Raw genomic sequence first — 11,325 nt, 5'->3', positions numbered from 1 at the left:
TTCGGCCCCCTCCCGCACCGCTTGATGCGCGGGGAAACCTTCAGTTTCATGTGGAGAAACTTTTAAAGCGACGTCGTCGTGAGGGTCAATACTAGTATCTGGTGAAGTGGCTAGGGTAACCCTCTTCCAAAAACTCTTGGGAGTTCGAGGTACCTCTTCGGCAAGATTGCCCGTACAACGTTGACATTTTTGAGCTCCAAGCTGAGGGTCAACTCGCGTCAAACGTCGCTTCCCACTACTAAACGTGGGATTAGGTGGATCTAAAGCCTCAGTGCGGCTTCGATCCTTGGTTGTACGGTCAACCGTAGCACTGAAATATCGGCTAGCCTTACTTCGTTTTGTGGCATAAATGCTGAACGTAACTGGCCTTTGGCCTAAAGCTTAGCGAAGTCGAAGCGAAGCTTCACCTTAATCCGCAGACTCTCTGATATTCCAGATATTACGGAGTTTGCGGGCCCGGTGAACCCAGTTCTCAAATGAGACTTCGTTTTCACTCCTTGTTTCGTTTGGAAACAAAACGATCAGAATCTTTCTCATGCAGGTCACCGAAGCCCCACAAGCTTGATCACGTAAACGCGTCAGATACTGGCTTCGCGTCATTACCTTCGGCGTAAGGTAATGCTCATGAAGAGCGTCGCGGGCAGCGATCTCCTCCGGCGTCCTCGCCGGGTCACCAGTGATCCAGGGGAAGGGCTCGCATCTCTATCGAGATGCGCGATGAGATTGACGTTTTGCCATCGATTTACAGGCGCCAGAGGCGCGTGTTTTCTGATAGACCTTATGATCCATTGGATGGGTCTCGTCATACTGACGGACGAGGCTCTCAACGTCAACAACCAGCTGGGAACGAGGCTCCCTGCTGTCATGTGAAGGTTGTAAACCGCACCAGCGAACAAGATAACTTGTTCGCTACCCCTTCACATCACGGAGTATACGTTCCACAAGGAAACGTTGACAGCCTTGGAAATTCACCAATGGTTGTGGCGGAGGAGTGAAAATTAAATCCGACCCATGTGTCGGATCTAGTGTCGATGGTCGACAAACTCGATCGCTTCCTCCATGATTTGGAGGAGGGACTTGACCACGAGCGCGGTAAGCGTCGCTCGTTGGAGCAGACGGTGCAGGCTCACCATATCGAGCGGTTGGAAGACCGTTCGAAGAGTGCGTACTCCTTGTTGGAGTACGAGCGGAAGTATCATGCTGTCCGCGATGAGCTGTCGTCAGCTCATCGTAGCTTCGAGGATCTTCGAAACCGGCCTGAGAAACTTCAGGTTCAACATGAAAATCTGGTTCGCGATCACAATAATCTTTTGGGTATTCTTGTAAAGAGTGGTCAAATCCGTCCTCGGAAGAAGCCGCGTACTGATGGTACGGCCGGAGCCGACCAACGTAAAACGTAGGATGCGTTCGCATCCTACGTCGCAATTCTATTGTGTACGCATTGCCTCTTCGATGCAGTACACGGAAAGGCCCAATGAACTTGGGTAGTAGTTTAATGCTACCCACATTAGTGACTAATCGTTTAGGTAAGTTTACCGTAGAGAGTAGCACTAGATCATTAATTTGAATGAATTAACATTTGCTCTTCCATGTTTGTCTGCATTCCATTTCTGTCGGTCCACTGCGTTAGCAATAGAATCCTGAACGAAACGGATAATTGATTCTCGAGTTAGCAGAAACTCTTCCGCTAACTCATTTGTTTTGTCTTTTTCAGTACGCTTAGTGCGTACTGCCATGAGATCAATCTCATTTTCGATGTCGTTTTCTTCGACATTGACATCACTCGCGTCGTTGTTATTTTCGACGCGTGTTGAGCATGAGCCAGAATTGGTTTTGCTCCTGCGAGTCCCCCCCCCTTAGACTAGAGGATCCCTCTAATTGGGTCGGTATGCGAGGATGGCGTAAGCCATTCACAAAGAACGGTGTATGCGTTGTAGACGCATGCACAGAATTATTGATGGCGAATTCGACCATCGGTAAAAACTCGCTCCAATTCGGATACGATTGGACGTAACCTCGAAGTATCTCTTCGAGGACGCGATTTACGCGTTCTGTTTGACCATCCGTTTCCGGGTGATCAGATGTTGACATAGTCAGCCGTGTTCCGAGAGATCGGAACACGGATTGCCAGAACGCCGCCGTGAATCTCGGATCTCTATCCGAGACTAATTCACGGGGTAACCCATGGAGTTTGAATACCGTGTCGATAAAGACACGGGCACAACCCGGAGCCGTAATCGACTCTGGTACCGCAGCAAGGTGTACCATCTTGCTGAATCTGTCTACAAAAACAAGGATTCCATTGTTTTTGTGTTCGTCTTCGGGAAATCCGAAGACGAAGTCCATAGATACGGACTGCCAACACTCTGCCGGAAGTGGTAGAGGTTGAAGAGGTGCACGGGATGAAGGGCTAGGCTTCACCCGTTGACAAACCTCGCAAGCACGAATGTACTTGCGCACGAACTGATACTGGCGGGGCCAGTATAAGTCGCGACTTACTGTGAAGTAAGTCTCTTCACGTCCACGATGCCCACTTGTTGGCGCATCGTGACACTCATACATGATGCGCAAGCGCAAATCATTGTGAGTCGGGACGACGACACGTGGGGTGTCGCCGGTAACGGCTGTGTAATACAATAAGCCGTTACGTGTTGTGTATCGATCGGATGACGATCGATATAAAGCCGGTAAATCTTTAAAGGATTTTTCGGATGGATTCGTTATATGATCCATCAAACATAGAAGGTCCTTATCTTCTGTGTAGCCTCTCTTTATGTCGTCAACTAAGGTTGATTACGGAACACTTGTAGTGAGTGTTGCAACAGTGGGATTAATTTCACTGTTGGAGTGCACTGCTGACTCGAAATCGGGTCGGCGTGATAACGCATCAGCGACGACATTAAGTCGTCGGAGAAATTATGTTCCACGAAGAAGGATAGCCACCTCGCTATTCTTTGCGAGAGGTTTGGGCTGTTTACGGCCGTGTGAAATGAGGCATGGTCCGTATATTCGATGAACGGTTATCTCCGTGGATATAGACCCTAAATTAAGCCGAAACATATTTCATTGCAGTGGGTTCCTTGTCATGCACTGGGTAATTGCGCTCAGCTGGTTGCAGCTGATTCGATTGGTAACAGACGACGCACTCCACGCCAACCGTATCGTATTGCATTAAAGCACAGCCGATTGCGAAATCGATGGCGTAATAGACCACATTAAATGGTCTGACTTGATCTGCAATCGCCAAGGTGAGCGATTGCATCAAGCTTTGCTTGATACCTTGAAAGGAACGCTGACAAACAGCGTTCCATAACCATTTCTCGTCTTTTACAAGAGATGAGAGATAGCATAATTGCGGGAGTACTTGTGCAAGTACGCTGCTAGTCCAAGGAACTTTCTAAGTCACTTGAAACGACTGGAATTGGCCATTCGGTAATTGCTTTGATTTTTTCGGGATCAAAGCGCACGCCGTCTTAACCGACGATGCACCCAAAAAGTGGTATCTGGCTTGCATCGAATATGCACTTCTTGAGATTTGCGTACAACTTATGCTTTTGCATAAGTGTAAGAGCCTGACAAACGTGAGTTTATGAATTTTCACGTCCGTCTCTTCCTCAATAACCCGGCTATGGACGAATACATCGTCAAAGTAACTCGGTGCGAATTCTCGCACCGGTCTCAACAGATTCGTTACGCATCTGCTGAATGTTGCAGGGCGTTACTAAGCTCCTGTGGCATTACTAGCCATTCCCGGATCATCCCACTGGGAGTACTCACCGCTGTGTACGGGATGTCTTGTTCACGCATAACGATCTAATAAAATTCATCCATCAGATCCATAGACGACGAGATGGTACTCTCAGACATACCATCTATGATCACGTCTTTTCTAAGTATCAGCAGTTAGGCAGGTTTCTTGCAGCATTTAGTTTATTGAAGGCGTGCACTATCCGCCACCCTCCTGTGGCATTTCGCATACAGAAGGTCGGAGAGCTATGTGGGGAGGTTGACTCCCTTATATGGCCCGCTTTCAATCGATCGATAAAGAACTTATCGATCGCAAGAACTTGTTCACGAGGTAGTGGCCACTGCTTCATGACACAGTTCTTCTAGCCCGGTTTGAGCTCGATCTCATGTCGTGTGTCTTTATCCTTAGGCAACTCGCAAGGAACTGCTTCAGGGAATACATTCCTGAATTCCGTTAAATCCTTGTGTAAAGGATTTGTCTTAAGAACTCCCAGGTTTGAGTAGTATATATCTCAATCCGAGTCTTCACATCGAGGACAATTTCGTCCATCGATGAGCTGCTGAGAATCCGTTCGTTCTCTGCAAGAATTACCGCTGACCAAATATCGGTTAAGCAATCGTCCTCTATTGCGAGTACGCAGGTCTGCTTGATATTACCACCATGCAGATCTCTCAAGAACCGTTGAGGTTCTAGGGTTGTTAATTCAGTTATCTTCGAAGTTAACTTCGGAGGCGCATACAGATCAAGAGTATAAGCGCCTACTCTGGATCCGTCCTTAATCAAGACATTTAATGTCTCGGTTTATTCCTAAGATTTATCCACAGGCTGCCGAGGGATAAATCCCTCGGAATGCTGAAGTCATTAACTATTTGAGAAGATTTCTCCTCAAATACATGGGGACTTATTCCCGTAACGTCTGCCGAGTGTGATTGCGCTATCACAGTCGGGTCCTCTACGGTCGACTCTCTACCCGACCTAGAATTATCGTGTTGTCCCTTTGGGGTACCGGTATATTCCTTGAATGTCGCCTGCTAGGCGTACATTCATGTCTCATTCAACTCGCCTTCTTCGAGTGGTGGACCTTCGGCGCTGCCTTTGCCTTCGCACAGCCGCCGGCAGCTGACTTCTCAGGGTGATCTTGTGCAGTCGTACTAACGACCATATCACAAGTGAGGCCATCGCACTCACTCGTAATACATCCACACGCTTGTGGACGCTCCAAGACTTTCATCAGATAGCCATCTGATGAGCAAGTGGCAGGCATTTTTACGGATCGATGCTGCCAGCTGATTCTTGGCTCATACTTTCCGAGCCAAGGTAAATTTAGGATGACATCAAACTTGTCATCTAAATTCAGTACGATGAAATCATCATCGTACTGTTAATCGCTTAACGTGTAGTGAAATTTCACTACGCGTTTCATCACTGTTATCGATGTGCCTGTCGCACGACGCGCCGTCATCCACGTTACTGGGATGTCGTGCTCAACATACTTGAGCCAACGACCCTCTAGCTTCTTTGACGAATAAAGTTATTTGACGCTCCATAGTCTACTAGGGCTCTAAATGACAAATTATTTGTCACTTTTAATCTCAAGGTGATGAGGGATACCTCATCACCAGGTGCAGAGACACGAAATGGTTGTGTGTCTGGAGCAACTTTAGTGAAGAGATTTGCAAATTCTCTTGAGGTTGCTGGATCAGTAAGGCGTTGCGTCCCTAATGACCCGACCGTTTTTTGGCGGTCCGCCTCGCTGTTCCATCTTCGCAACAACGTCGGACCCGCGTCCGTTGCTCTTTTTAGTATTCGGTCCATAATTACGTTCAGTACCTCTCGGTACTGGGCGTGAGGCACTGCACTCATGAGCGTAATGTCCTAACTTTTGACGTGAAACCTCGCTTTCGACGTAAGAGAGGTCCATAGGTTCTGGACCTCCAAGCTCGTGTCGTCTTGGAGGACGATACGATGACGAATTAGTTTGCGTCTGTCTCAAGCTTAAGTCCTCCTGTTGCGCAACGGATATTACTTCTACAAGCGTATCCATTTCCAAGCGGAATAGGTGGGTCATTACGAGACCATCCGTAAGACCTTGCATGAGCACCGTAATCAACGTGTGTTCATAGACTGGGTTATTTTTGATACATCTCGCTAAGAGTCGTATGTGTTGGGCATAAGCGTGAACACCAAGCTTGCCATTCTTGAGTTCCAGAAGCTTTGGTCGAGATCTGAACTCAGCCCTAGGCGGTTCAAACGTCTGTTTAAGCTGGGCTTTAAAAGCCTCGAGCGACCCAAAGACATAAAGGTCGCTCAACTTAAGGCCTAAAGGCCAAGTTTTGGCACGACCTACCAAGCTTGATTGAACAAATGCGACTTGCATTTGCTTGCCGACGACATGACGACCCCTTATGGCATGTCCAACTCGACAAACCATCTTAAGACGGAGTCTTGTTCGACTCCCCTATACTTAGAGATGCCAAACTTTAAGGTTTCAGGGCGACGCGTGTGCGTCATCCCAGGTACAGGGGTCTACACCTGGTGAAACCTCCACAGTTCTACCTGTAGAGGCCTTGCTGACTAAGCAAGACTACCTTCTCCTTCGCCTCGTCAAGTTTATGTTGTATGAACTTCGCGATGGCTGAATGGAAGGCATCTCTGTCCGAATCGGACAGCATGGCCAAGATGGCATCGTTCCCTACGGTCGAACTCATTCGTTCGACCGCACTCGTTTCTAAGCGACATGGAAAGGAGTAGCTATTACGCGAAACGTGATGCGTATTCCCATTATTTCTAACATGTCCATGTTAAATCAAGGAAATGTGGTCCTTGGACGGACTACAAAGTGCTACCATGTGTAACGGGGCACTGCGACTTGTACTGCTTCAGTACAAGTCCACTTCGCACTGCTTCAGTTGCGAGTGGTGCCTTACGTCATTTCACGTACACTAGTAACGTGCAGAGGAAAACTTCTCTTTATAGCAACTAGCTTAAAGAGGGTTAAATGAAAACTGTATTTAATTTAATTAAGTTCTTCTGTTTCTATCTTTTAATACTATCTTAATTATATACTATTACAAAACATGTAAATAAAATCTTATCTGTCTCTCTCTTGCGCGCGCGTCCAGCGCTGACTGGACCGCGGAGCAAGTATATATAATGGCCTATATCTACAATGGATAAGCTCTCTGAAGATAACTATATAAAGTAATATTCCACAAATTTATCTACCTTTTAGATAAAATATATTTTAACAACCTTCAAGGTTAATTTCATGTAACGATGCACCCATCGCGTCCGGACTTAAATAGGGGACATGCACCCGCTGGATATATTAATTAAAAACATTTTGACATCAGCAAGAAATAGAAATTGAATGGATTTTATTTTATTTAACTAGCTATGTTTGCTCCTAATACTCGGTCTGTACCCTTTCGATGGCAGAGGGCTCCCTACATGTACTTGTGATCTCCTTGTTTTGAGATCCAGAAGGCCTTCCGCGCCCGCGTCGCATGGGAGCAGGCTCTTGAATAGACTCATTTGCATCATATCGAGTCAGGGCAATAAGGCGGTCTTCCAAAATCCTCTGTTGGTGAGGAGGCAGCACACTCATTGATTACACTTTTAGTCTTCGAACATTCACTTTAATTGGTGTATATCCGTGCATACTTGTGATTGCCCTTACAAAGGGACAATTAAAAAGCTAAAGCCCCAACAAAATCACGACCATATGGCTGAAGGTGGCGCATTGCTACACTCGTGTGCAGTATACTTATACCTATACGACGAAAGTAATGGGTCGTACGCACAACAGACAGACGCTGCCGTTGGCTGTGCACTTCTTGGGGGCGAGCACGCAGCGGAGAGCAATTCCGACGCCTTTTCTCTTTTACTTTACGACACTCAAAAGGCGCCGTTACTGCAGCTTCCCGTGACGCCCAGCGCACGCTTTGTGCCACAAAAAGACCATTACGTTAATTTTTACGAGCGAAAAACGCAGCGCAACTATGCTATGCGCTTTAAAGATGCAATTGCCTGCGAGAAATTCATGATCGCTGTATCGTGCGCTAAGGCGCAGGTCTTGGTTCAGGCGAGCAAGTCGTATGAGCGCCAAAAGCCAGCGATTTTATTTGATCAGGTGGCAATTGGCATGGCGGATGCCATCCCACTTACGTTTGGAGACGTGGCAGGCGTGATGCTGCGGAAGTGGCAAGGATCGATGGAGCAGCGAGCAAGCTTCTTCTCGGCCAATCCTCTCGACATAATGAATCAAGAACCTACTGAAGCCACAAATGAAGTCCAGCGGATTAAGCTGCAGAAAGATAATGGCGAGATGGATGCATTTACTCAAATTTTGGCGTCCGAGGCCCTAGTGGGGATGCAAAAGAGAGGAAAGCGATTCGTGACTGTGACATTCCCAGACACGCATGAGTGGGTTATTGCGGTGCTGGAATTGGTGAAAGTTAAGAAGAACGTTCCAAATAGCAACACAGCTGCGATGGACGCGGAGAAAGAGCACGGAGATCGCGAAGAATTGGTCCAGCGCATGGCAAGTTTATCGCGCATGGGCAGTCAGACGTCTGGATTGCTTGCTAGTGTGAAGACTCACCGGGACACTCGTGCGTCTGCGGGTCATTCCAGCGAAAATCACACGCTATTTCAACCTCGAACAACTTCATTTGGTCACCAGGATGGAGATCCTCGCGCTGGCTCCGTGCCCGTCCTTCTGGCTGGGCTGCAACTCCCAGGTGACCGGCGTAGGTCGCTACGAAATATAGCCAATGAACATGAAGTTACCACGGAAGCACAAAATGATGAAATTGAGCGAATGAACGACCGTCGGAAAGTGATGTCACTATCGAGTGACATGGATCGCCTGATGAAAGAGCAGTCGGACATAGTACGACTTCGTGAGGAATTGGAAGAAAAGAAGCGCAAACTTGAGTCGGAAGGCACGAAAGCGAGGGCTTCTGAAAGCTTTTCGGATTCTTCATTGAGCGTGACAGCGTACAAGCCGGTGCAGGAAGAACCCGTGCTTTCATTTTTACCTTCGCCATTTGCTGTGAGCGGGGCATCTGGTAGCACCTGGAAGCCGCCCCCGAGTTTGGGAAGTGTGCCATCTCCTGCTTTTCCGCCAGCTCACAGCACATTCTCATCATCTATGACTCCGTATCCGAATCGGTCGTTTGTGTCGTTCCCGTCGCCTCCAGGCGTCTCTAGATTTGAATCGTCTTTAGATGTGGAAGCTGGTATCAGCCGTCTGCAGCGATCGTCGACGTCGATTGAGTCGACGCTAATGGACCTTCAGTCCAAGATCGACCGGTTCTTGAACTCGCACAATGGGACGAAAGCGACGAAGTTCTTGTCAAGTTATACTAAGTCCAGTGGCAATGCATCGTTCTCGCACGCGTCTACTACTGCGTCGTCATCGTCCATGCTGCTGAAAAACGTGGAGAAAGCTTTGGTCCAACGTGACGAGCTTCAAAACTTGACTTCTCGACTCCAGGAAGCAAATGAGGAGCTTGAGTCGAGTATTGAAGAGCTGCAAAGTCAACAAGAAGCGCTTCAAATGGAAAATCGCACGCTCTTGGACAAGCTCCAGAATGGAAACTACTTGCAGCAGGAAAAGTTTCGCTTAGAAATGCGAGGTGTGCAGCAGCAGCTCAGCCACACGCAGGAGCAAGTGCTCGTGTGTCAGGAAGAGAACTTCCAGCTTCGCGCCCAGCTTAGCGCCAAAGATGACCAAATGACCAAACTAAAGGCAAAGTTTCAAGACGATATGCAGAAGCAATTGACACAATTGCAACAGCAGGTTAAAAGCGAGGCTCGGCAAAACTCAACGGAGTTTGTCGAGAGAATATCGAGTGAAAAAGCCGCACTGGAGGCGCAAGTTGTTGAATTTGCCGCGAGGCAAAAACAGTGGGAAGTTGAGCGAGAGAAGATGACGCATCGGTTAAGTCAAGCTCAGAATCAACAAGAGTTGCTTCAAGACGAAACAGTCAAGACGCAAGCGGCTCAGGCGTCGCGTGTGCAGGAACTTTTGAGTCAAATTCAGCAGCTCGAAGGGGAACATCAAACGTTAAAGCATCAAGTGGAAGAATTTCGCTCGAAGGCGCTGCAATTTGAAGAAAGCCTCGCATCGAAAGAGCATGAAATGGCTCAGTTGCAGTCTGCACGAAATGATCAAGAGTATACAGCGCTCAGTGAGCTTTTTAAGGAGTTTATGAACGACATTTACTTTCATTTCCAGGATGCGTTTGAGGAAGAGACAGAGTTTACAGGCAAAGAGATTGTCATGGCGATTCGAAAAATTCTCAAACAGAATACCATGGCGATCCTTGCAAAGCTCGAGGAATTTTACGAACAGCAGGCGCTTCAGCGTCAAGGAAGGTAGTCACTGAACAAGGTCGAGTTTGTGAGTTTTTTAGAAATGGAGGCTACATCTTGAAGCCAATTCCGTTTTAAATCGAATAGGAATCGTATCACTTCCACGGCTTTTCCTTGCAGGCCTTAGGACACAGTAGGAACTACGAAGATCGGTAGAACCGGTCATTAATGGATGGAATGTATATATATGCGTGCCTTGTTACGCGACTACTTTTGCATCAAAGGAATAGCCGCGAGTAGCTCTTGCGCTTCAATGAACGCTTCAAGCGGCTTGAGCTCGTCGCGATGGATTTCAATGTAGTTGGAAATGTCCGAGACTGCCTCGTTTAAGCGAAACTGACAATCTGGCTGCATCGCCTCGACCTCCACTAGCACTTCCTCCTGTTTGCGAATATCATGTTCGTCTTTTCCCTCGATGCGCATCTTCTCGATCTTGACCAGCTGTGCCGCGTGCTCTTCAGCGTAATACTCAATGTCCTTTTTCAATCTGAACATCGATGGAAAGACTAATTATTTACTATGCAGGCTCTTAAACAATCTTCATGACGAACCGACGTAGGCTACCGACTTTGATCTTGAATTGTCGCTCCGCCATTGCTTGGTACTTTCTTGCCGTGATTAGTCGACTCAAAAAGTAACACGGTTTGGTAATTCCAAATATTTTTAATATTAAGGCTCAATATTTGATTGGAGTGCATCTTGAAACATGCTAAAATTTGTTTTAGCCATACGATCAGTACCTGACATCAAATTCCACAAAAACCAGCAAATTGAAAGCCACTCAACGAATTCAGCTTATCTTTTTCTAGTGTAGTCCTTCGGCTTATTCGTTTTCGCAGGAGACACATATTAAGCTAAAGCTGTAAAAAAAATTACCCGACTAACCGGACATGTCAGCGTGAGAAGGCACTAGGTGGGAAAATGCCGTCTCCAAGAAGGATATTGTAACAGGGCACTACGACTTGTAGTGCTTCAGTACAAGTCCACTTCGCACTGCTTCAGTTGCGAGTGGTGCCTTACGTTATTTCACGTACACTAGTACGTGCAGAGGAAGACCTCTCTTGTAACGGGCTAAAGTTGCCCCTATGTTACACAGTCCCCGTTAAGTACACTTGGTGTACTTAAGGGGATGGTCAATTACTGAATAATAGTAATTAGACCCAACACTCGGGTGTGGTGCACATTTGTGACCAACC

General features: G+C 47.2%; 2 protein-coding genes across 2 annotated transcripts; one reads left to right on the top strand and one right to left on the bottom strand.

Moving 5' to 3' along the window:
- Positions 1-7,472: 7,472 nt before the first annotated feature.
- Positions 7,473-10,136, top strand: CCR75_007768 (uncharacterized protein; the record flags this gene model as incomplete). The annotated part of the gene is made up of 1 exon (XM_067965825.1): positions 7,473-10,136. The coding sequence occupies one exon, from the start codon at positions 7,473-7,475 to the stop codon at positions 10,134-10,136; it is 2,664 nt and encodes an 887-aa protein (XP_067821798.1).
- On the bottom strand, positions 8,110-10,788 carry CCR75_007769 (uncharacterized protein). The gene is made up of 2 exons (XM_067965826.1): positions 10,681-10,788; positions 8,110-10,616 (listed from the first exon to the last, which is right to left on the bottom strand). The coding sequence occupies exons 1-2, from the start codon at positions 10,722-10,724 to the stop codon at positions 10,337-10,339; spliced, it is 324 nt and encodes a 107-aa protein (XP_067821797.1). The 5' UTR covers positions 10,725-10,788; the 3' UTR covers positions 8,110-10,336.
- Positions 10,789-11,325: the final 537 nt, after the last annotated feature.

Source organism: Bremia lactucae, linkage group LG18 (assembly GCF_004359215.1).
Source record: "Bremia lactucae strain SF5 linkage group LG18, whole genome shotgun sequence".
Lineage (NCBI taxonomy): Eukaryota > Oomycota > Peronosporomycetes > Peronosporales > Peronosporaceae > Bremia > Bremia lactucae.
This window is presented reverse-complemented; position numbering and strand designations above follow the sequence as displayed.